At 38.4% G+C, this 25,942-nt stretch overlaps 1 protein-coding gene across 3 annotated transcripts in view; it reads right to left on the reverse strand.

The window, feature by feature from the left end:
• The window catches only part of GALNT13 (polypeptide N-acetylgalactosaminyltransferase 13), a 456,737-nt gene that overhangs the window by 152,071 nt on the left and 278,724 nt on the right, over window positions 1–25,942 (reverse strand). For all 3 annotated transcript variants that reach the window (XM_030580270.1, XM_030580269.1, XM_030580271.1), the window contains exons 4-6: window positions 16,792–16,958; window positions 14,353–14,560; window positions 11,540–11,710 (exon numbers count right to left, since the gene is read on the reverse strand). In XM_030580270.1, the coding sequence (XP_030436130.1) occupies window positions 11,540–11,710; window positions 14,353–14,560; window positions 16,792–16,958 (546 nt within the window). The remainder of the gene's footprint in view (window positions 1–11,539; window positions 11,711–14,352; window positions 14,561–16,791; window positions 16,959–25,942) is intronic.

A 25,942-nucleotide genomic window follows, 5' to 3' on the forward strand; every position in this document is an offset into this window, starting at 1 on the left:
CCAGTGTGGAGGCTACTGGTATAGACCAATAGCAGATTACTTCCCTTCAGTACAAAAGCAAATCAGAGAGCAAATAACGGCAATTAATTCTCTGATCTGCTCTGATGGTGCAGCTAAACCCTGCCCATTACTGAAGGCAGGTTCTAATGTTACATTCTAGCCCTTAATATTTAAGATGCTGATGTGATGAGGCACTTAAGCTTGAGCTTAACTTTAACCAGTCTCATTAAAGTAATGAAATCTTATGTGCTTTGCTGGATAAGAATATCCAAGCACAAAAAAATTAGAATAACTATTAATTAGGGACTGGTGTTCAAATATGGAAATTGAATAGTGGTTTTAGCCTCAGAATTATAAAATGAATACTTAAGTAGAATATGCATTTTGAAACTAATCTTTTCTATTACATTGTATACAAATACATATATAGACGCACATACAAACAGCTTTAATATACAGCTGAGTCAATTTAGTAATTCACAACAATCCATTTATTCAGCAAGTTTTCTTTATAAAATGGATTGTTTGTGAAGATTGAATATCAGATACTCAAGTACAATGTTTAAAATTTGTAGTTTGCTCCTTGTCTTTCGTCAGATATGTTACAGGTGTCTCTTCCCTGAACGGATAAGCAATGCAACCGCTTCCGGCACAAATACCCAGGGTGTGTGAATTTAAAATTCAGTTTCCACGAATGCTTGTGAATGTGACATTGCAGTTGGCTTTGTGAAACTGGGGATGTCAATTTGATTGCTCAAATGAGCATAGCTCAACAGAATTCATTCAGTAATATGGGAAATTGTTTGCATTACCCATCCAGCTCTATTCAGCTACATATACCTAGATACACATACATCCTTGTGCACACCGAGAGACATCTTCCATGGTTATTTTAGCACCAGCACAACTTCACTGGTGTTTAATAACAATGGGAGCACTAGTGTGCACTAGGCACACCTTTCTAACTGTTCTAGTGGTAAAGAAAGTTGGCTTCTGGTCTATACTAGCACTCCCACCATGGCTAGTGCCAGTGAAGCTACACTGCTAAGAGATTTCCTTGAAATCCTTCATGTTACCTTATATACCTATATATATATTTTGTATGGGATATACAGCTGATACCATAGAGTATTTGCATAATTATTTCCTCTTCTGCCAGAGCTTACTATCCTAACTCCTAATAAGATAGCATAGTTCAGTGAAGAGCAAGCAAATGATATTGAACTTCTGCATTTACCTACATTTCATAGGTGTGTTTTTCTCCCCATGCTCTCTACACTGTAAACTCAGATAATTAACTGTCTGTCATTTCAATATAGTTAAGCCTTCCTAGGTTTCAAAGCTGCTTAACTGCCCTCAACCTTGCTATATTTCTGCCACAAGTAGTATCATTGACCCTCTGAGTTATAATGAGGAACAATTATGAAACTGAACAGATGGTAATAATTTTTGGCTATGGCCCCCTACCTGACTGGGGCATTTCACTGTACGATATTGTAATACTGTAGATGACGATCATCAAGCAGGAGAAAAAGCAAAAATTCCTGTAAATTTGTATACACTTCACATTATATTTTAAGAGTGCTTACCAATTCAAAAATATTTGCTTTAAACGACAATTATATTAGTGGCTAGTTAAAGACCTCTATTTCTGTGTGAAATCACTACATTAAAACCTAAAATCACTAAGTTTGCTGGGTTTTATTTACATATTTGAAACTGACCAGATTCATCAAGCGATCACTAAGATTCACAAATGTTTTGCACAAACCTGCATGTAGCAAGGCATGAACAAATGTGAGCCAACATATGAGCCCTATATTGCAAACACACATATAGGAGATTATCTTACTAAAATGAATAGTCCCATTGGTTTCACATAAGTAGATTTACTCATCTGTGCATGAGATTGCAATATTAAGCCCCAATGTTTTGCATCAAAATCATGTGAAAATTTTCATTTTTGCGGCTTCGTTGTGAAAACAAGTGACTCTTGGCAGTTTCAATGGAGTTTTATTTTGAGATTTGTGGGGCTTTTGAAATTTGATAGCAGGGCTGTGGGTGCAAATGCACAGAGATCAAACCTGTAAGCAATGTTCGCCTCAATCCTTACAAACTGAAACTACTGAGTATCATACAGGCCTACTGTAAAATTTACATACACATCAATAAAGGGGTTACCTAAATAAAACATGACAGCCAAAACTATTATCAACTATGTAAATTGTACTTGTTACATGAACAAATAGCTGTGCCGCTATCATTGTAAAAACAACTGTAATAGCGATAATAGAAAGAATAAAGTCTTATTGATCCTTCTTGAAATTTAGCTGCTGCCACTATATGATTGTCAGTGCATTGTGTATATTAGGTGTTGATTGTTTAAGAGTAAAGGTAGTATATTCTGATTTATTTTTCTGGTCTTATTTGGTTTGGTCTTTTCTGGTCTTATTTGACTTTCTTAGTTTGCTCGGTTTTTGCCAACCTACTGAGATAGACCAGGGAAAAAGATCTGGCTCCTTGATGCTGGATAAAAGGAGCAACACAGTATAAAAGCCCCCTAAAAGCCTGTATCCTGATGAGGGATGATTCAGTCAGTGCAGGGCCTGTGGAATACTGCCTCCCAATGATCACCTTGCAAGCTAGGGCATAGGGACAGAGAGGCATGCTGGTAGGGAGGCTGCAGACATTCTAGGCAGCACTATGGTCCATAGGCGAGCTGCCAAAAATTAGATAAAGCCTCCAGAGCTGTCCAAGTTATGTTAGGAGTCTCCTCAAGCCCTGGAGCAGCCTAGAACTGGGAGGGATGAAAGTTGGCTTAAAGCGGCCCTACCCCCCGCCCCCGATCCTGGTTGTGAAAGCCATGCTGTTCCTTTCAGAAGAGCAGCACGGAGTATTGCCCATTATATTTAACTTTGGCTCCAAGAATTCTAAGTGGCAACTGATGACTTACATATTTTTACACTGACAAGATGGGTGAAATTGTATCTTTTACTGAAACAACTTCTCTTGGAGAAAGAGACAAGCTTTCATGCTCCTCACTGAGCTCTGAAGAAGAGCTCTGTGTCAGCTTGAAGCTTGCCTCTTTCACCAACAGAAGTTGGCCCTAAAAATATATATTACTAAATCCAGCTTGTCTTTCTAAAATCCTGGGACCAGCAGGCCTACAACAACACTGCACAAAACATATTTTACAGTCGCAAATTACATCAATCACATTTAGCAACCTGAGGAATGTGGACAAGTCATCATTTCCTGTGGTACTAGGAATTATGAATGAGACATAAAGCTTTTTGCTCCTAAGTCATTAGTTCAACCTTAGCCCAGTTTAGCATGACCAACAATCCTTTCCATCATACCACTCTATGCCATATGATTTGGTGGTCTCAGTCCAATTATTAGTGAGAAGGTTTTCACAACCCAAAACACAGAACTACAGTTTCACCAGCTGGCATCCTTGTTGACTGCCTTAACACACAGCCAAAAATGCAAACTATATACCATCCTTAAGGTATGCAAAGTAAATAAGGACATTATCTATATGTAATCTGGAATAAGGATCTTATTTATATAGGTTCCTATTAGTATCAGACATCATCCACTTGTTGGGATGGAGAATGAGAAAGGGATAAACAAGGTCTGATCCCTACTTTCTGTATATGTTTATTCTTTTATTTTTATTCATAGTAGTTGGCATAATAATAAAATGCTTAGGAAAAAAGCAAAAATGTCAAAATAAAGAGTGACTCAATAAATTTTAGCATCTAGTGAACTGAGCTTTTAAGAAGGGAAGATGAATATGGTGATATCCAGTAAAGACAGACTGGTGTGGACAGCTTTAACTTGCACAGCACAAAAACATCTGGTATTTTTGACATTGTAGGCATGAAGACACAAGCTGCATTTAAACTGTTCTCAACACAGACAGTATTCTGTTTCCTGAAGCATGATAATATGTTGGCACACTGACAGGAGGAGGAATGAACTTTCTCAAAGACACAGTGAGCTCTGCAGAGCACAAACAGTATGCAAAGCTATTTAAATATTAAGGAAGTAGTTCTGCTTAGCAAGAATATCAGATTTGGTTAACCCTCTCTCTCTCATCATTTGGGCAGTCGTTGGATACAACAACCTGACAAAAGTGCATGGTTCAAAATTCCTTGTGTTTGTTAGTCCATTTTAATTAATCACAGCTACATGTTGGATTGATGCCTGTAATTAGTTACATAAAGCTCTGATTTTTAATTCTTCCATTTTGTCATCTAGAGCTAAAAAAGAATAGTGGTTTGGAAGTTACTATAACTGCCCCTCAAACATGCTCCCATTGGCTTTTGATTTCACAACTCCTCCTAGTGTCCAGTATATCCTTTCAGCCAGTGGCTGCTACTTTTATAACCACCATGTTGGTTGCAATCATCAATGGAGTGAAATCAATGGCTGTCAGAGAAAATGTTGGAAGACAAAGGGATAGACACCCCTTGGTGTCCCAATGTGACCCAATGTGGCTGTAGTTTGAAGCCTGTTGGCTGGAGCAAGCTACAAAGGGCCATACATGATCACACCTCCCACTTGCAGGGCAGAAGATCTACGTACTAGTGGGTCCTCCCGCCATACTCCTTCCATTCTTTACGCACAACCATGAAGGGAGCAGGTTCTGTGGCTGGCAGGGACTTTTCTCCTCTTATGTGCCTCTCTCCCATTACATAGCTTAACCCCACCAGTTCTGCAGCCTGAGGAATCTCTGTACTCACAGAAGAGGGGACTTTGTATGTCTCTATGTGTATGTATAAAAATAAAGCATTTTGAAAAGGTCCAACCTGTTGCAGCTCTACTGGGCCTAAGGTTATTCCAGTGAAAGTCATTTGTCATTTACTTAACCCCAAAGTTTTTATCCTGCTCCCATTTAAGTAGGAGCTTAATTAAGACATATATTGATTGACAGTCCTTACATCTTATTCTATTTTAGATAAACAAAGCACCCTTTTAAAGGAAGTGTCCTGCAGTAAATTCCACAGGCTGCCTGGGCCCAGACAATATTTGGGTTCAAACATTGACGAATGATCAATCACAGTCCAGGTTTGATTTCTGCAAGAGAACAATTGATGGAAAAACCTTCAAAGGTGTAAAGATTCCAACTTGTTCTAGGGAGAATCCCCAAGTGCAATGCTTGTCTAAACTACTTTGGCTCTGGAAATCAATCTGCTCTTGGGGATTTCCTCTCTCTCTCCCCCCACCCTCTCCCTCCCTTTTCCCTCATTCTGTAATTTTAGTCACAGATTTTTCTCTTGGTGTTTTTGTTATAGACTAAAATAATTACATCTGTGGAAAAAACAAGATAACAACCAAGCCTGAGAAAAATGCAGCTAATTCTTCCTGAACTTTAGAAAAAGGTTCTGATTCGATTCTCTGTTTGAATTTTGGTAGAAAGTTGCTTGGTTGGTTCTTGTTATCCAAAAATGTTTCTTTGTCCCAGTGCAAACCTATAACCTTTACCTCTCTCCCCAGCTGAAAGAGAAATGGAGAATTTGTTTGGAATCATGAATAAAGTAACACAGCTTAGTAAATAGTGTAGAGGACAGCAGGTTGAGTGAGTTGGATTCTATTCCAGGTTGGCTGTGTGGTTTTAGGCAGGTCACTTACCACCTGTAAACTGGGGGTGGTAGCCACCTTTGTAAAAGTGCTAAGAGTTCTTTGGGTGAAATGCACCATGTAAGTGTAAAATTATTGTTGGAGGAGACAATATACTGTGGTGACCTTATAAAAATCTAGCTAGGTAGACTTCCTGACTCTATGGTGAGGAGGAAACAGGAAAGGGAACAAGGACACTGGAGCAGTGTTTTGGAAACAAAGGAGAAAAATATGGGATCAAAATAATATGGACACTTTTGTGAAGAACAGTGACAGCAGTGACTGTACATCGGATCAGGATATTTTAATTTTGCTGTAACTGAATTCTGATTCTTTATTTGCTACACTAAGCATCACTAATTAATATAAAATAAAAGACTTATGAATTCCCACAGCTACTGTTCATTGTGGGTGATTTGTTTTTTAAAGCTATCTGACAGAGCTGCTTTTTCAGTTATCGTTTACACTAACAAAGTTCTCTTTACAACTGTATTGGATGACAATTATCTGTAGGCTTTTTACAACAGTCATTGAATTAATTAACCATTTGCCATAAATTTTAGAAACTCCAGCAAAGGCAGATATTTTTGTTGCTTCACCTCCCCAATCATCTTACAAAATTAAATTTCATAAAACAGTTTCTTGTAATTTCTAGGGCAAACAAAGCAAGTAAGTCTAGCACTTATTTCCATCGACAGAAGAAAAAGAACCAGATAAATTCTATTGGTTAGAGTTTACAGTAAATTTCATGTTCAACTTATCAGGACTTATAGACACAAAATACAAGATGACTGAGCTCTGCTAAGACTTATCTTCATGAGCAAGTTGGGTGATTTATCACTGAATTATCCAGATCTTTCTTACTAAAGGTGGTAAAGATCTTTACGAAGCAACTCATATTTTATACTAGAGTGTATGCATGTTGCTACTGAATATAAAAAGGGAAAGGTAGGTGTGGACCAATATTAACTTATTATACTCTGGATAACATTCTTCTTTCAATTATATATGTACAATTGCCCTAACTTTCAGTGTGCCTGTCATAAACAGATGGTTAAGGGTTAATGTCTCTTTTACCTGTAAAGGGTTAAGAAGCTCAGTGAACCTGGCTGACACCTGACTAGAGGACCAATGGGGGGACAAGATACTTTCAAATCTTGGTGGAGGGAAGTCTTTGTTTGTGCTGTTTTGTTCGTTGTTCGCTCTTGGGGCTAAGAGGGACCAGAGGTACACCCAGGTTTTCTCCAATCTTTCTGAATCAGTCTTTCATGTTTCAAAATTGTAAGTATAGCCAGGCAAGGCGAAATAGTCTTATGTTTGTTTTCTTAACTTGTAAATGTGTCTTTTGCTGGAAGGATTTTTACCTCTGTTTGCTGTAACTTTGAATCTCAGGCTGGGGGGGGGCGGGAAGTCCCTCTAGTCTATATGAATCTAAATACCTGTAAAGCATTTTCCATCCTGATTTTACAGAGATAATTTTTACTTTTTCTTTCTTTAATTAAAAGCTTTCTTTTTAAGAACCTGATTGATTTTTCCTTGTTTTGGAATCCAAGGAATTGAGTCTAAACTCACCAGGGATTGGTGGGGGGAAAAGGAAGGGAATGGTTAATTCCTCTTTGTTTTAAGATCCAAGGAGTTTGGATTTGTATAGCTTCCCAAGGCAACCCAAGGAGGGGAAAGTTGGGGGGGGAAAGGTGGGGGGATGGTTTATTTCTCCTTGTTTTAAGACCCAAGGAGTTTGGGTCTTGGGTTCCCCAGGGAAGGTTTTGGGGGAACAGGAAGTGTGCCAAACACTATATTTTTGGCTGGTGGCAGCGTACCAGATCTAAGCTAGGAATTAAGCTTAGAAGTGATCATGCAGGTCCCCACTTTTTGGATGCAAAAGTTCAAAGTGGGGAAAAAACCCTTGACAGTGCCAAAGAGCAGAACTTGGATGCACACATTATACACACATTCAAGAAAACATATAAGTCAGTGGTATTATAAACACCTATTTAATCAGTTGGACAAAAAAACAGATCTAGATACACACTCACAGTATTTAACCCAGATGCTTGTAGAATGGGAAAATCAACCAAAAGAAATGGTTTGTTGCTAAGATTTGCAGTATGAGGGTCTTTTTTTTTTTTTTTTTTTTGAATCCCCAGTGGCTTCTGAAGTAGCAATGGTTGCCAAAAACACTTTAGGCTTGGCTAGAATATTGAATCATTTTCTTTTGGATTCAGACCTTGCTACTATTATCCATGTCTTTGACACCTCCAGGTTGATTTATTGCAGTGAGCTCCATATGAGGCTATGCTTTAAAAGCTGTTTGGAAATTGCAGATAGCATCAAACATAACAGATCATTAATTAAATGTTATTTCTTATAGGAAGTCCACTGTACCAGTGCTCAGGACATGCACTAGCTGTCTGCTGATTTCCAGTTTCATATGCTGTTTTGACTTATGAAAAAAAAATGGGGTGAGAGTCCTGGCTACTTGAGACAGCCTTTCCCCCACATGGGACATCACAGCAGCCATGCTCACCTGTGGTGTCTGAGCTAACATTAGTTTAAATAGGAGTAACTGGTGGTACGAGTCCTTGATAAGAGGCCTTTGCCTCTGAAACTCACTTCTCCTGGTACATTGGGGCCTGGATCAGGTGGCCATTAAAACAAGCTGCAGGACTCACTTGTTATCCTAGTTTTTCCCCTAAGGCCCAGGAAAGAGGGGATGGGGTGGATAATTGGGGAATATTTTGTTTTGAAGCTGGGGAGGATTTTACGCAGGTTAATGTTATTTTAATATAATTTTAACTTATTACAAATTCAACTGTTTGTGAATTTTCATACATGTCTAGGAGTTAATAATTTGTTTGTAAATCAAAATAAACCCACACACTATAATTTATGTAGTATCATTAGTCATGTGACACATTACTTTGCTCACTAATTATCTCCAACAGGCCTACTTTTAACATTTCAAGCAACCTCAGCTAAAAACAGAAAGCACCTGCCAAATAAGTGTCTGATTCTGTCTCTTTCCAACCTCTTCAGGATTTTTATTTTAATAAAAGGAGTTTTTGAAATTACAATCCGTTGACTGGTTTTGGCTCAGGGCCAATCTATAAAATAATGTTAGATATCAGCAGCGAAGTCCTACACTGACCAGCCACCATACCAGAAAGTTTCTCACAAACACAAACATTTTCTCACTAAAGGAGTTGGTAACCACGGAGAGGAGAGCTGGTGCCAGCAGCATTTTTTGAATTTCTTGAAATTCCCCACAAGTCAGTGCTATTATTCAGAAGCTGGGAGAGTGGATTAGTCAAGCAAAGAGGTTAGGGTGATCAGATGTCCCAATTTTATAGGGACAGTCCCAATTCTGGGGTCTTTTTCTTATATATGCTCCTATTACTCCCCACCCCCATCCTGATTTTTCACATTTGCTATCTGGAGGTTGACACACAAAGCACCACACAGGGATGTGAGGGAACAAAGAGCCAGTACAGAAGGGGGCATGGAGGATGGCACCACCAGGTGAGGAGGAAGAGAGGCTGAGCCAGTAGGGGCACTGGTAAGAATTAACTCTTGGGATTTTACACAAACATCTCAGCATTAGTGAAACAGCTATTGAGGGGCTTTGCAGATGATAGCAGTAAAATCTGACCCAGGGGGAAGATAGTTTCCTTGCTTGTGGTGTATTTCCCTCACCATTCTAATTTTGCTCTTTGGGACAATATTTGCTCGAGGCCAGTCCATCAATAGCTCTGTGTGTGTGTGTGTGTGTGTACACTATATACTGTACAGTATGTATACACTTCTAGAACATTTCTGTGGAATACCTTTTAACTACAAACAGGTAATTTACAAGTCCACATTCTGGGCCAGAATCTCCAGCTGAGTTATAGCCCTTCTGCACCATTTAGGTGCTACAAAAGGAGCTATAATCCGGCTGCAACCGCAGAAAAGAGAATTCACCTAACAGAGGCACATCTGCACTGCAGTCAGGCCCTGAACCTCTGGTCTCCACACCGTCTTCCTGGGGAGGAGGTACTGGGTACATTATGGATGGGGATGGCACCTGGTTGAGCTCTGCTCTGCCACCGTACTCCTCTACTGCTGTAAGATCCATAAAAGATCCATCACTGGCACTGCTAGTGCTGCCAAGAAGCATCTCGACATAGCTTTGGGGCTGGAAGTAGCTCCAAGAATCACAGAGCCAGAATCAGCTTCCTGACAGCCATCCCCGAGTCCATGCCACACCCAGCCACACTGGAAAGCATTAAGCCCTAAATGTGAAGCAAGGCTAACATTTACAGTGGTAATTATTTTAAAAATCAGCATTTATCACCTATGGTACCCATGGTCTGTTTCCTTACACTAGAAATAGGAATAATTGTGGTACGCCCAATACCATGTTGTGGTAATTACCAAAAACTGCTGGCAGTTTAAATAGGGCCATTATATACTGTCCAGCGTCCAATTCCCCAAAGCAATTTCCAAACAGAATCTGGCACTTGCTTTCTAGTCAAAGACTTAAGAGCCATATCCTGGACCCCTTAAAGCTTGAGAGGCAACCAGCATGGAGGAGTCGCCAGGTGGTACAGAGCAGCGATAGCCAGCCCTACCCCTCCTCTCCTGGCCCTGGCATAACGGTCTAGTCAATGCACGGGCTATTCTGAAGAATAGACCCTTGGAGGTTGGCTGCAGCAAGGTGCAGTTCAGACTCAGATTGAGGGGACAGAAAGGTGTCAGAAAGCCACCTTTGACCCTCCCCCTCTCAGCTGTGCAAAAGCATTTAATCCTTATATTCTACACACCAAGATTCTGCAGTTTTTCCTAATAAATAAGTGGAAGAAAAGATGGTTCCTGATAACTTCATTGTCAAGCAGAAATATATTAAAAAATCTAAACCCATAAAACCCCAAAACTCTGAAGAACATAGAATCATAGATTTCTGCCCTTCCAGACGTACATAATTATGAAAATTTCTTTTATTATCCATTGTCTTGTCTGGCTGCACTGTGAACTATTTCAGCCTGAGCTGGCTCTCTCTTTATCTGCCTGTTACACACTGTCATGGGACATGAAGTTGGGGAAATTCTCAATCCAGCATTATGCCTCGGACATGTTTGAAAATCATTATTTCAGCTTTTCAGTACTTTCAGTAACTATCATGAGGACCATTATAGCTATCAGAGTTGAGCAAATAATCCATAGCAAATAATTTAGTCAATGAATGTCACTTTTTTTTTCTGTTCACAAATTTTCTACAAGCTTATAGCAAGTTTCTCAAATGTGTTAAAATGAGTCACCAAATACTTTTTGTGACTAATTCTTAGTCTGTAGATCATTCATGACCAATTCATTGACAGTAGTCAATACTGGAATGGGAGATATGTTTGTTAGATTTGATAGGACACGTACTGTAGGTAGCAATTCTATTCCCTGTCTAGAAGAGCATGAATTTTAGAATCAAGTTTCTAGGGAAAATATTTGAATTTTACAAGTTCAGAAGTTATTCTCCACAAGTACTTTCTAATATTAGCTTAAAATTCATAAAAACAATGAATATGCTAGCCAATAAACTTCTTCACAAGAATATTTGAAGAAAATTAATACAAAGTGGACAAACACATCGAAACAAATTCATTTTTTATTTGATTGACTACTCACAGAAGAACTTTAAGGCATTTGCTCAATCCTGATAACTATATTGCAGTGCTATGAAAAGGGGAGAAAATGGTCTTCTATTGTTTTCATCTAAAAGGTGTGCCACACCTTTATGCTCTTTGGATATGAATACAGTTTAATTTCAGTAAAGTATTAATATTAAAAATGATTACCCGCAAAGAAAACACTACAGTGCTCACAATTATGCAATTTAGTTAAAGATATTACAGTAGCATCCTTTGCCCAGTTTCCTTACCTTACAGGCAAGGCTCTGTCTCCTTTCCTTCTGTCCATCTCTCTCTGAGGAACAGGATACCAGCGAAAATTAAGCTTCCAGTTAAACCCTCCGTATGTCATGTCTGACCCAGCCATGTATTCAAATGTATCGTCACTGATCACATCAATGATTGGACAGACAACGGTTTTTCTATAAGAAAAAAAAAGTACTTTTTAAAATAAGAAATTTCCATTTTAATGCATATTAATATGCTAGAGATCCCTTTCTGTTCTGGCTTCTCTGCATACAAATCAAGACTCACTCTACAGTTCTTATTTGGAAACAAGCTTGTGCAAAATTAATTTTCTAGTTGTCAGATTTTTTTTTTGCAAACCCTTTTCCCCCCCATTTCTGTTTACATGGGCTTGCACTCCCTGAGTTTCACTCCAAATTTAGTCTCCCAACTTCAAATCACAGCCCAGCTTTAAGCTACCAGATTTCAGGACTTAGCTTATGGTAACCAAGTAGGGGGTCTCCACAGTTTCCATCCAAATGCATTAAGTTGGTGCAGGTTGGTCAAAAATTCATCTAGGTTCACTCAAACCTCAGCAAATCTGTCATGACTCTGGAATAAAACTGAAATGTTTCATTAAGGTTTCAGTTTTCATTTCATCACTTACTCTGTACAAGTATTTTTCTGGGGCTTTTGTACATATTTCCATTGCTCAATATTCCATAATAGAGTGATTTAATTGACTTTCAAGCTGATGTCCATGTTAACAAAACACCAGCTCAGAAGGCCAAACATGGTACAGACTATGTGTATTTGCTTGAAACTACGCAGAGTAACAACTTGTTTCTCTGTGCCCTCTGTATCAGTTTATCAGTGTCCTCTGTATCAGGCACAGGCTAAAGAGAAACCCTATAACTGAGCCAGACAGATTTTGAAATACACCTAAATTTTGCTGCTATTGTGCCAAGCTGACCTCTGTACCACATAGCTTTAACTTTTCTGCAACAGGTGTCATATGTCATTTTATCCCCAGTGAGATAGCTTTTCTCTTCGCTATGCTTGATGTTTTATCAGTTCATAATTTGTAACACTGTTTATAACATACGGGTCACAGCGTAAACTGTAAAAATCCCCTATACAATAGTGAAACATTAGAAGAAGATGCAATTAGAGCACCACAATTTAAAAGATTGTGTATTTCCCTAACACTCCAATAACAGCTGCATACAAATAATTGTAAACAATTAGTAAAGCATATTATATTAAACTGCAACCGTGAGGGTACAACAGTCAGCTTTCTTTCATGCCTCTTGTGCATTTGTGATCTTCTCTCTCTCACATACAAAAGATTATCTTTAAATTGGTTTGGTTCAGACACAGGTGATTTCATCATCTCCTAGCACTTGAGGTCACTGAGATGATGATGCTAGGGGAAGGCCATCAAATGAGAAGCAGCAAGCTTAGATGCACTACACAGTGAGTTATGAAGCCTTGACACCCTCTCTCCCCTCAGCAAACACCAGGTCAGACTGCTGATTCCTATCCCCATGCATAGACTTCCCTGTCCTTCAAGCAAGCAGGGACAATGCTGCATTTTTCACCCCAAGAGTAAAACTGAACTGATATTGTAAATTTTCTCCATTCCTTTGCTCCCCACGTATCTGAACAGTTCCTGCCCATCTCCTTTCCCTCTACCCTCTCCTCTGTAGAGACACCCTCCACATAAACCCCATATCCCTTCTCTACACATAGGAAAAACCACTCCTTTGTTGTTCTTGCAGCATTCAATTGATGCAATGAAGCCAATTTCCTCCAACGCATAGCCCTGTTCCCCCAGTTGTAATAGAAACTCTAACACATCTGCCCTCCTCCCCACAGTGACCCATCATCCTTCAAACACAGAAGACACTCCACCCATCTTTAACCTCAGCAGCTGCTGAAGTAACTGGTTGCTGTTGCCCCTCTGCTTTCTGGATCACTCAGGAAACATTTGTGGAGACCTCTTGCAGTCCATCTGCTTCACAAATAGAGGCAAAGAGTCTTTTTTGGCCTTGAACACAACAGTGTTTGTAGATAGCTAGGCAGGCAAGCAGGTATTATTACTCTCTCTCTCTCTCTCACACACACACACACACACACACACACACACACACACACACACACACACACACACGAGTTGCTTCCTCAACATAAAACACAAGTGTATGGAATTTGCTTTTTAAAGCAATAGTAAAAAGTGATGATAGCAAGGCTTTGGGGCTCTGATTTCTAGTTTTGACTGGGGATTCACTTACGCACATAAACTGAGCAGGTACACATTGCACCATCTACTTGGAAGACCGAATAAGCATAAATTCCAATTGCTTGTGAGCTCACAAAAGAAGAACAGATGGGGCCAGTGGAGGAATGCATTGCCTAAACAAGCACTAGTGACCAAACAAAGGTGGCAGGTTAGTTTGCCAGCCAAAGATTGGATAGGTGCCACAGAAATCAAAGGCTTCATTTATTAACTATTATTACCAGCCTCAGTAACAGAGACCCTGTAGGAATAAAGATACAATAACTATTGAAGCATCTTAACCCGATAAAAATATTTATTGAGAAATTAATTTGGGGCACAACTGTAAGAGAAAAAGTGCTGAACCGTTTGTTTAAACTAAAAGATGCTGTCAGGTTGATGACTTGTTTTCAGTGTGTTCAGGCCAAAGAAGATTCTTTTTATAGCCAAGATATAATCACACTGAAAATAAAGAATTGTAATGGAAACTCTGACAGACCCTTAACTAGAGCAATGTAGCAGGCATTGTCATCATGCAGAAGAATGTATATCCATCTTTACCTGTCTTCCTTTATTCTTGCCAGGAGGGGCTCAAGCCAGCCTAAAGTGCATTCACAGTGTGCATCCAGGAAAGTTATGACCTTGCCCTTAGAAGCCGCTGCTCCTCTGAGCCGAGCACGGATCAGTCCTGACCGTTGTTCCATCCTAATAATTTTTACTGGCACTTCCAAATTTTTCACATAATTTTCTAAGGAGGCTTTCAGAAAATCTGCCAAATGCAATTTAAAAATACAAGAAAAACTTTTGTTCAAACTAGATTCAGCAGTCAGGGAGGATTCAAAATAGAACAGTAATAGATCATAGTGGTCACTTGGGAGTAATTCTTGGACAATATTTGGTTTGAGCATTGGCCTGCTAAACCCAGGGTTGTGAGTTCAATCCTTGAGGGGCCATTTAGGGAACTGGGGTTAAACAAAAAAAATACTGTCTGGGAATTTGTCCTGCTTTGAGCAGGGGGTTGGATTAGATGATCTCCTGAGGTCCCTTCCAACCCTGATGTTCTATGATTCTATGAATATTGAAAGACCAAAGGTCCTGAAAGCACAATTCAGGAAATACAGACATCTCTGTCAATTTTCTGAAGAATGAGAGATAAGTTTCCAGGTCATGGAGGCTTAACATTAGGACACTGCTCACATTCCAGGATTGCAATATAGTTCTGGTTAAATGGGTCCCATGAGAAGACCATGCAAATAAAAGATTTCAAGTGGAAAAGATTATGATTAATTTCCTATTTATAGCACTGGTCAGTCAAAGCTGAGTGTAAATTCAATCCAGAAATGTGTACTTTGACTAAATATATGTTTTTGCTATTTTGTTGTAGAGTGTAAGTTTAGTTTTCAAATAAATCCACTTTTAATAAGCTTCTTCAGCAGTCTGGGAGCTTCTATAACATACCATTTCCCTGTGTATGAGGGTCCTGTTAAGTACTTTGACACCGTGCTTCTCTTTGATATCTAATTTGGAAGAGAGCAACAAAAAGTCCAGGGAAAAACCCAGGGCAGTGGAAACAAGATAGAGTGAAGCCAGTGCAACATACTTCTCCCTCCCCAAAACCCTTAGTAACAGCTGCACATTGTGAGCGTGAGTGAGAGAGAGCGCGATTCCCCTCTATTCTCTGAAACAGGGATATGTAGTTGGGTAGCCATGTGGATGTTAATGTTACTTAGGGCAGCACTAAACATCAGCTCTGTACCTGCAATCCCTCCAAGGGCACACCTCACAGAGTAGAGGATGCCAGTAAGGGAGCCATACTGCATGGGGGGAAGTTTTCAGTCACAAAAAAGGCTTTTGACCACTAATATTTTGGAAGGGGAAACATGCTAAAAATGTGTAACTGGAGAAAGCTAAAAAAAATTCAGTTGCTTCACGTGTCAAAATAATTGCACAGCCCTGCGCCTGATATAATGTGACAGCTATATAATGCTGAACATGATATGATGCTGTAGCTAATCAGTGAATTAAAAGAGACAGTACCTTTCATACTGGGCAATAAGCTTCAAATTCCCCTGCGTTTCTTTTTAAAACCGCTGCAGATATAGGACAGTAACGCACCTGCCTATGGTAAAACCTCGATAAGAAGGACAGAAGGCTCAGGAAAATCTTTGAGGTGCATCTTGCAGTATTTGCTGAAGGTTTCCCTCAGGGGATAGGTTTTGGAACTCATAGAGAAATCAGGCAACACAGCTTCCAAATCCTGCAGTCCTCATGATGCAGTGCTGTGCAAACATTTTGACATCCAAATCAAATACACTGACGTTTTTTGGCTTTTCAGCAGTTCCATTATGTTAGCATTTTTTTATTTCTAAAACATTAACATTGTCAAAATCAGTTTTTGTTCCTGAAAACTGCTTTTTCTACCCTCAAATAGTTTTTTAAACCAGTAATTGAGGCTATATGAAACTCGGGCACAAAATAAATTAAAAACAAAAAACAAAGAGTAATCTGAGAAAACTGTTCAAGCTTCTGAAATTCAAGCAAGTTTAAACCTCAAGGGTGAGTCATTTTCCTTGTTAGGAGAGAAGTGAACAACAGAGAAATAGGACACTACATTCTTCGTGATATTCTTTATCGGAAATATTGGCAGAGCTCTCACAAATCTCTCTGTAAACATTCAATTCAAGTCAGAATATTTGTCAATTACTGCTACAGTAACGTCCATGTCTTAGCACCTTCCCAAATACATTAAAATTCTTTATGACTACTTGTCCAACATGGTCTCTGAAAAACACCATTATTACTGAGCTACTTAATCCAAGAAACAATCAAAACTGCGCCTCTCTGGACTTGGGGGTCAAATTCATTACTGGTTAAAACTCCATTGATTTACAATCTCTGCTGCAGGGTTCTCAAATGTGACACTAACAAAATATGTACATTTTAAATCTATCAAATTATTTATTATAAATATCCATAAGAAAATTAGAGCAAGGGTTATACCTCTTTCACTGGCATCATCCACCAAGATAACCTCAGAAAGCAGATAGTGTGGGGATCGGTTTATAACACTGTAAACAGTTCGAAGCAAAGTACTCCAGGCTTCATTATGAAATACTATAACTACACTTGTATTTGGGAGTTCATCAGGGTAGACTTTTGTCTTGCATCTGCCAAACAGAAAAAAGATAAGATAATCTTTTTATAAATTCATTCTACAGTGCTATGTAACAAGATGACAGGTTATCAAGTTCTGGAAATTGAGCTTCAAGATTGCTGGACAGCTCATTGTTCAGTAGGATATGAATCTCTCTAGATTCTCCCTCCCTCCATCCATGCCCCCCTCAAAAAACGAAGCAAAACAAACAAACAAAAAATCACACAGATTCTCAGGCATTGGATTTTGAATACTGTATTCTGGATAGGAAAAACGATCAGCAAAAAGACTACAGCTGCAAATAAAATTTTGTACCAGATTTCCCAAATGAAGAATTAGCATTTACATCCAAAAAATAATGCAGTGCACGCGTGCACACACACACACACACACACACACACACACACACACACACACAAAAATACATGTGATGACCCGACCCCTCAAGTCCTACAGCTTGGATAAAATGAGACCCAGCACTGAGCAACACTGGAAGTTTCTTAAAACTAAAACCTAAAAATGAATATTTTTCAAAAAACTCCAGTTTGTCCATTATACAGAAGGATGGAATTAAAACCTGTTATCTCCATCCTGTAAAATTGGGGGTGGGGGGGGTCACATAATGGAACCCTAAATACCAACCACTCCTGATTTGAGTAAAGAAAATTCACCGGAGGCGTTTTGCAAATCCCAAATCAAAATACAGTCTCCTCACCCCATCTCTAATATGTGCACTTCACATGCACGGGCAGATATTATAATACCAACAGTACTTGTCGTCAAAGCCAAGACTCTTCATTCTAATATTTTCAGCATTGCTACTTAAAAAAATCTTTTAGATATATTGATAAATGTCTGCTAAACTTAAAGTCATTTTATGGCTCTATTTTCATCTTTGTGATCCCGATTTCAAGAAAGCATTTAAACACATGCTTCCCTGCAAGTTCAATGCTTACCTACGGGAATCACCCATCTCTAATTGGGCAGGATAGTCCCAAAATGTACATTGCAAGTCCCAGGCTGAATGACTCTGGGACAGCATTTGTTCTGAATTTCTTGCGTTGCCTATCTGTGCCTGCCTGAGGCTCAGGGGCAGTGCCAGCCTCTTCCTGGTGGTGGGGGACCTGAGGTGAGCCTTTGGCCCCCCCACTTGCCACAAGGTCCTGCCCCGTGGTCCTCCTCTTCCCCCCAAGGCTCTGCCCCTGGTCAGGGGGCGGGGCTCCTGCATGTGTCCCGTTTTTTGCATTTTGAAAAACTGGTCACCCTATGCTTACCTGTCCCGAAGCCTATACATGGTAATGATTTTTTACTATAGATAAGCTAAGAACATGTTAATACATTCCTCTTTAAATATTTTCTTTGAAATGTTTTAAATCTGAAAATTTATGTTAACTAATGTTACAAGCAGAGAAACTCTTTTGTAGTCTACTGGCCTTTTCTGATTTGTTGTGCTATAATTCTCACACAAGAGCTCTGTGGTCCATAATATTTTAATACTCACCATGCTGCAGAAAATCAGTACAACTAAGACTGTATGTTGTGCTGTCTCTCTAATATTTACATTAGGTTAGTCAGTCAAGTTACTTTTTGATTTAGGAGTCAGAAGAATGACAGAATTAGGGCACTGAAGAAACATTATATGGTCCATGTACTTTCCCCCACACTTATCATAACAAAACTCTCTGTAAAACTTTCTATTGTTTCACTGATATGAAAACTTACATAAAACAGAGTCACAATGACAACCTTCAAAATGTAAGAGTGACATTTCCAGGTATGAAATATAGAAAAAAATCTATTAGTCCGCTGGTTTCCATATTATAGTCACAGATCCATAATGTGCTCTAGAAAGCAGAGCAAAGAACCTCTCGATTGCTTGTCTTATCCATGCGGTACTTCTTGCCCATTACTGCAGGAGAGTAAAACCAGGAGCCTTGTGAAAATAAGCAGCTCTTCTGCCAGGTGAGCTTCAAAAGGAATCTCCTCCCAGCTGAGCCAGCAAGAATCATGCTAAATTTGTATGAGCTGGAAACTGTTCTTTGCAGATTTTATAGCTAAGTGTAATTTGGAAGCAATCACCAAGGAAGTTAGTCAAACAACACGGCCTTACAGCAGCAAGCTATTCATTTGCTTAATGAGCTTTAAAATCCAAGGAGAAAGGTGGTACATATTAGTCCATGTTTTCCTAAATACTGTGGGGGCCTAATTAACTATACACTTGGGCATCGATTATGATTTACATTTACAGGGTTCGCGAAAAAAATGGCTTTATATATTATCATCTGAGGGGCTGGTGGTAGTTTAGTTAGAGTAATCCAAAGAAATGTAAGCAAAGTAAGGCAGTATCTCAGAAAGGGAACGTTGTTTCCTCTGCAAAAAATGGTTTCTTAAAAACATATGATGTTCAATTGTCCCCTGAAGACATATTGTGGACAAACCCGACAACTAAATTCAGTCAGTGAAGTACGAAATGAAGGATTCCAATGCAAAGCACAGCATTACTTTAACAACCAATGCCCTCACAATGTAATGTCATAGTTGAAGGGGTTATTTTGGTACTGTTTATTTCTTTTACCTTTTTCTGATATTGTTATACATTTTTTATTATTTCAGTAATGATTGGTATTTGATTTTAAACAAAAAAAGACTAGATTAAAACTACTTGAAGCAAAGCATTAAAATTAGATTGTATAGTCTAAAATATTTTCATCACGATACTATAATGGCAAAAGCAATAAGAAAAACATATCCGTGTTTTTATAGATTGCCCTCATGGAGATGGATATTTATTTGAAGGATTTTTCTCTTCCACGTTTTTAACACTTTTACAGTATATATCCCATCTGCTAAACATTCAGCTTGTAGAATTATACAGCATTAGCCAGGATCATAAACAACTCCTTTACTATTAATTATTATTCTAAAAGATATGCTCTAGCTCAACTAGAAATTACTGAGTGAGGTCCTCTAGCCTGCGTTATAGCCAAAATGTTTTTAAAAGGATATATATTATGTCCGTTTATGTTGTAAAATGTTAAAGCTAACTAAACATTTCAAATTTGTCTCCCAAGCACAAGCAAATTCCATAAAAGTGTATTACCCTCAACATGTGTACATAACTCTGCTTTTAAACTTCATTTTGTTTTAATTTTTATATGATTTTCTTTTGTGTTGTGTTTAAAAAAATTGGTTATTAAAGTTTGTGTTTGAAAATATTTACAAAAACAATATTAATTGCTATAACAAACAAATTAACAAAAACTTAAGTAAAAATTCTATTTGTTAGTCTCTTGCTAAAACCAAGTGTTGGGGGCAGGGAGCAGAGCAATAAATCATCTCAGAAGATTGTGAGTATCTGTCTTAGCAATCAAGTACTAACTTTATTAAGGAAGTAAAAATGGATTTCTTTATGTAAAAACTGAAAAACCATCTATGACAGGTACATTTGTATGTGGTAAAAACAACTGAGAAAACCAGGACAAAAAATGTATTTTAATAAAAGAATAAAAAGAGAAATAATTAAAATATAGAAAACCAGGTCATGCTTCTGTTACAGGCTATATAAAAGCATTATGTGTGTCATCAGTTACTATTATATTGGACATAAACTAAGTTAATCTGTGTATAAATTCGGGTTACAGAAAACAAGAGAAATGTGGAAAACTTATGTTAACCAATTTAAGTGGTCTAAGGGTGCATCCCACAGATTGGAGACACCAGAGTATATCAGTACATAGTGCAGAAACACCTGGATGTAGATAGGAAAAAAGATAAACCTACAGATAAACTGGTCAACTACATTTCAACCTATCATGTATGTAAAAATCAAGTATGCAATCATCAGTATAGACATTACAATGGCCTAAGGTAAAACAGGGCTAATGTAATGGTTTGACTGCTACATTCACACCTGGGACTTTGATCAGTAATGTATAATTTATGCATACAGCTGTCATTTTGAATCTTTCTTACTGAATATGGCTGAAATCTGTCGTGTATTACAATTGTATAATTTCTTGTTATACAAAGCAGACAAAATGACATTGCTAAACTGTTTAAAGCACACACAGAAATTAACAGATGAATGAATGAATCACAGAAAACAATAAGAAAGCAAAGAAAAACACATAAGTAGAGAAATTATGTGCATGTGAAAGTGATCATTCGCTTTCCAGATCAGCTCATTCTGGGTAACTCCCATGAACAAATTCTGAAGTGCACCAAGTGATGTGCTGGGATTTGCTGACATCTGAATTTCTCACTAGAGACTAAATTAAAACTACCCAATTCATTTAATTTAGGATACTTGATTTCAGTGCAAGTCATAAAGGCTGATACTTTGCCTAAGGTGCAGCATTAAATCATAATTTGCAATGTATCATTAGTTGTCATTTAGAAAACAGGTAGCTGCCATTAAAGCACTCAGAGGAGTTTTTAGTCCACTATGGATTATAAAATTTGTCTCTGGGCTTTCCTCTCTGCAATATAGAGGGGAACACACGGGAATAAAAAGGGGAAGAAATACCCTAAACAAACCAGTGGTTCTGTAACACATTTAACCCTTCTCTGCTTTCCTCTGCACTAGCATGAGTTTGAAGTTCTAAGTTTAGGAGTGAGGGCAGTGTATTTACTTGGCATCAGCATTGCTAGTCCCAAGCATTCAAAAAATCACGAGTCAGGCCCCCAAATCTTGACTTTTTCCAAATAAAAAATATCTTAGGTTTTCTAGTTTCTGAATCTTTACAGTGCACTCAGGACAATTTTTTTTCTAAGCTTTGCAGCCACGAAGGCTAGCCACTTACTTCTTTAGTGAAAGAAAGTTTTCATGCAATCTCTTGACTCCAGCAGCTGGGACTTTAAGGAAAACACTAAATATCATATAGCATCCCTATGGCATACTCTCTGCAAACACCAATAGAATTTCTGAGCAGAAATCCAGCTGATATTTAATGCTGTATTAACTTTCCTCCAAAGCCTCTATTCCCAGTCAGAGCGGGACAGTACACAACTATGAGGAGCGAGAGAAAACCAGAGACAGCCAGGAGAGGGTAAGTCTTCTGCATGGCTGGAGTTTGCTTTTCTCACAGATCCTGAGTCTTAAGGTGAGCCTGCTATGCACCTCTTTACAGGGTTTCCAACCCACTTTTCTGTTGGGAGCACATGTAGGAAACTCCAGAAAGTAAACCTTTCAGAGTGTTCAAGCTAGATTCGTGTTTGTACATCCTGCAAGGCTTATTAGGAGGGGACTGTGGGTGCAGTTGCATGGAACAGTATAGCCTTAATACTTATTTCCTTTAACAATATTTTTCTTGGTCTATCTCTATTTATTGTATAAGTTAAGACCCAGTTCACTGAAAAATTCTTACATCAAAGTATGGCAAAGGATCCAACTTTTTTGCAAAGCAGAGACATTCATAACTCTTTGAGCCAACTATAAAAGAGACTCTGCTTTATGCATTTGCAAAATTTGCATACATAAACAGTCATTTGTGCCAGCACATTAGATAACTGCACAGGTGACTACATGATTTACACTTATAATCACCTCTGTTTTGGTCACCTGCATGATTTAAATACTAGGAACTTCAGCATCACAGCACAAACGTCTACAACTTGAGCTAAATAACGAACATCAGCCATGAGCAAAAAATCAGGCCATACTTACAGGATGGGGGACTCTATCCTGGGAAGCAGCGACTCTGAAAAAGATTTGGGCGTCATGGTGGATAATCAGATCAACATGATCTTCCAGCATGACAGAGTGACCAAAAGAGTTAATGCAATTCTGGAATGCATAAACAGGGGAATCTTCAGCAGGGGTAGAGTAGAGAGGTTATTTTATCTGTGTATTTGACACTCGTGTGACCGCAGCTAGAATACTGTGTCCAGTTCTGGTGTCCACAATTCAAGAAAGATATTGATAAATTAGAGATGGTTCAGAGAAGAGCCATGGGAATATTAGAAAACGTACCTTATAGTGATAAGCTCAAAGAGTTCAGTCTATTTAGTTTAACAAAGAGATGCTTAAGAGGTGGTGATTACAGTCTGTATATGAGGGACAAATATTTAACAGGCTCTTCAATCCAGCAGAGAAGAGCGTAGCATGATTCAATGGCTGGAAGTTGAAGCTAGACAAATTCAGACTGGAAATAAGGCATAAATTGTTTTACAGTGAGAGTAATTAACTACCCAAACAATTTACCAAGGGTTGTGGTGAATTCTCCATTACTGACAGTTTTTAAATCAAGATTGGATGTTTTTCTAAAAGATCTGCTCTAGGAATTACTTTGGGGAAGATCTCTGGCCTGTGCATTAAAGCTGTGGTTCTCAACCAGGGGTATGTGTACCCTGGCGATATGCAGAGGTCTTCCAAGTGGTACATAATCACATCTAGGCATTTAAACATTTGCCTAGTTTTACAACAGGCTACATAAAGGAACTAGCAAAATCTGTACAAACTAAAATTTCATAAGGAGACTGTCTTGTTTATACTGCTCTACATACTATATACTGAAATGTAAGTACAATATTTATATTCCAATTGATTTTATAATTATATGGTAAAAGTGAGAAAGTAAGCACACTATGACGGAAAAATTGCTGTGACACTTTTGTATTTTTATGTCTGATTTTGTAAGCAAGTAGGTTTTAAGCAAGGTGAAACTTGGGGGTACGCAAGACAAATCAGACTCTTGAAAGAGGTACAGTAGTCTGGAAAGGCTGAGAGCCACTGTATTATACAAAGTCTTTCTAGATTATCACAATCTGGCCTTGGAATCTATGAGTCTATAAGCCTGTTGTGGTAGTACCAAATCACTAGAGAAGGATCTTAAACAAATTTATAATATATTGCATGACACTAACTGATAGTCATTATAATCTTTTAGCTGTTTGAAGTCCTATGTGAATTAAGTTTGGTGTTCTTAGTATCATTCCCAATGTACGTCACACAAGTCATCACAGCTAGTCATTCAAGTGATTTTCCAGAGCACATCACAAAAGCCACCATCCAAATTGCCAATAACTATAATGCACAACAAAGAAGGCATGGAGATTGAATTATGCTTGAGTCTAGTGCAGTTGAGGCTGGTTCCTATGAGAAGCTTGTGCTGTCACTGCCTACACTAAACTTGTTTGGTGGATAAACTAGGACTGATTAGTTTACAGCACACACACTTTCATAAGTATTAAATTCACTTTTAAAAAATTAAAGAAAAACAGTAACATTGTGTGCACAGTGGGAGTATAATCATTAATCTTGTTCTTACTGTAATTCACATTTTCAGTTAACAGAAGTGCAACAGAAAATTACCACAATCTATAATAAAAGACACAAACTGTTCTAGAAAATAAAATTCAGACAAGTGACATACTTGATAATTTTCAGGTAATATTTTCATCCCAAAGACATGAATATAACCATTTGTGAATGACACACATTCAATGAAAAATGTAATTACTTTATATTTTAAAAAACTTGCTTCCAGATGACCAAAGTACTGTTCTAAGACTTACATAAACAAATGTAACCAACCTGTGTGGAGTTTTTATATAACATTAAAAAGAAAATTTAAATAATATATGAAGATAACAGTATAAAAAGATATAGGGAATTCTAAGGTAAAGTTGCATGTACAGGTATTTCAGCATACAAAGTTCTTCTTGCAATGTACAGATAGTAATGTTGCCAAGTAATAAAAGCTAAAAGACCCAACCATGATTCCCTGTTCTCAAGGGGTTGTTACACAAATAATGTTGTTCTGAAGTGGACATTATGACTTTCCCTCACTAACCATGAAATAACCATTCACTATCATGGAACCATAAATGGCAGCCAGACTTCAAAATGTTTGTTCTTGGTATTTGTGGCAGGTTAACTTTTCCAATTACTACCACCTGCCAGATGGTATAATATATAATGCAACACACATGTCCAACAGAGTTAGTGATGTCACCAAATAAGGAGTTATGGGACATTGTTAGGGCACAGAATTTCAGGTGAAGGGAAAAATATTTTCAGAACGGTTTTCTACAACTGCTTAGAATCCTGGAGTTTTAAAATTTTACCAGTCCTGCAACAAGGGAGTATCTTTCTTACAAGAACGCAAGAATAATTTGGTAAACTCTACCTGTCTTTCAGTGTACAGTTTCAAGGTTCATGGGCTCAAAAGTACTGAGAATCACCCACAGCTCGAGGTTAAACTCCATTAATCTCTGTAGTTCTCCTTTAACAATGTCGTAAGAGACTGTATCAAAAGCTTTGCTAAAGTCAAGATATATCACATCCACCGCTTTCCCCATATCCACAGAGCCAGTTATCTCATCATAGAAGGTTGGTCAGGCATGACTTGTCCTTGTTGAATCCATGTTGACTGTTCCTGATCACCTTCCTCTTCTCCAGGTGCTTCAAAATGGATTCCTGGAGGACCTGCTCCATGTAGGTCCCCAGATTCTCCTTCTTCCCTTTTTTAAAGATGGGCACTTTATTTGCCTTTTTCCAATCATCCGAGGCTTCTCCCAATCACCACAAATTTTCAAAGATAATGGCCAATGGCTCTGCAATCACATAAGCCAACTCCTTCAGCAGCCTCGGCTGCATTAGACCCAGATCCATGGACCTGTGCATGTCCCACTTTTCAAAATAGTCCTTAACCTGTTCTTTCAGCACTGAAGGCTGTTCACCTCCTCCTCATACTGTGCTGCCCTGTGCAGCAGTCTGGGGAGTTGAAGACCGAGGCAAAAAAAAAGCATTGAGTACTTCAGCTTTTTCCATATCATCTGTCACTAGGTTGCCTGCCCCATTCAGTAAGGGTCCCATACTTTCCCGGACCACCTTCTTGGTGCTAACAGACTTGTAGAAACCCTTCTTGTTACCCTTCACATCCCTTGCTAACTGCAACTCCAATTATGCTTTGGCCTTTCTGATTGCACCCCTGCATGTTCTCTATACTATGAATTATTATATATTCAAAGTATGTTTTAGAAAGCGTTCAGTGC

This window comes from Gopherus evgoodei, chromosome 11 (genome assembly GCF_007399415.2).
Source record: "Gopherus evgoodei ecotype Sinaloan lineage chromosome 11, rGopEvg1_v1.p, whole genome shotgun sequence".
Classification (NCBI taxonomy): Eukaryota; Metazoa; Chordata; order Testudines; family Testudinidae; genus Gopherus; species Gopherus evgoodei.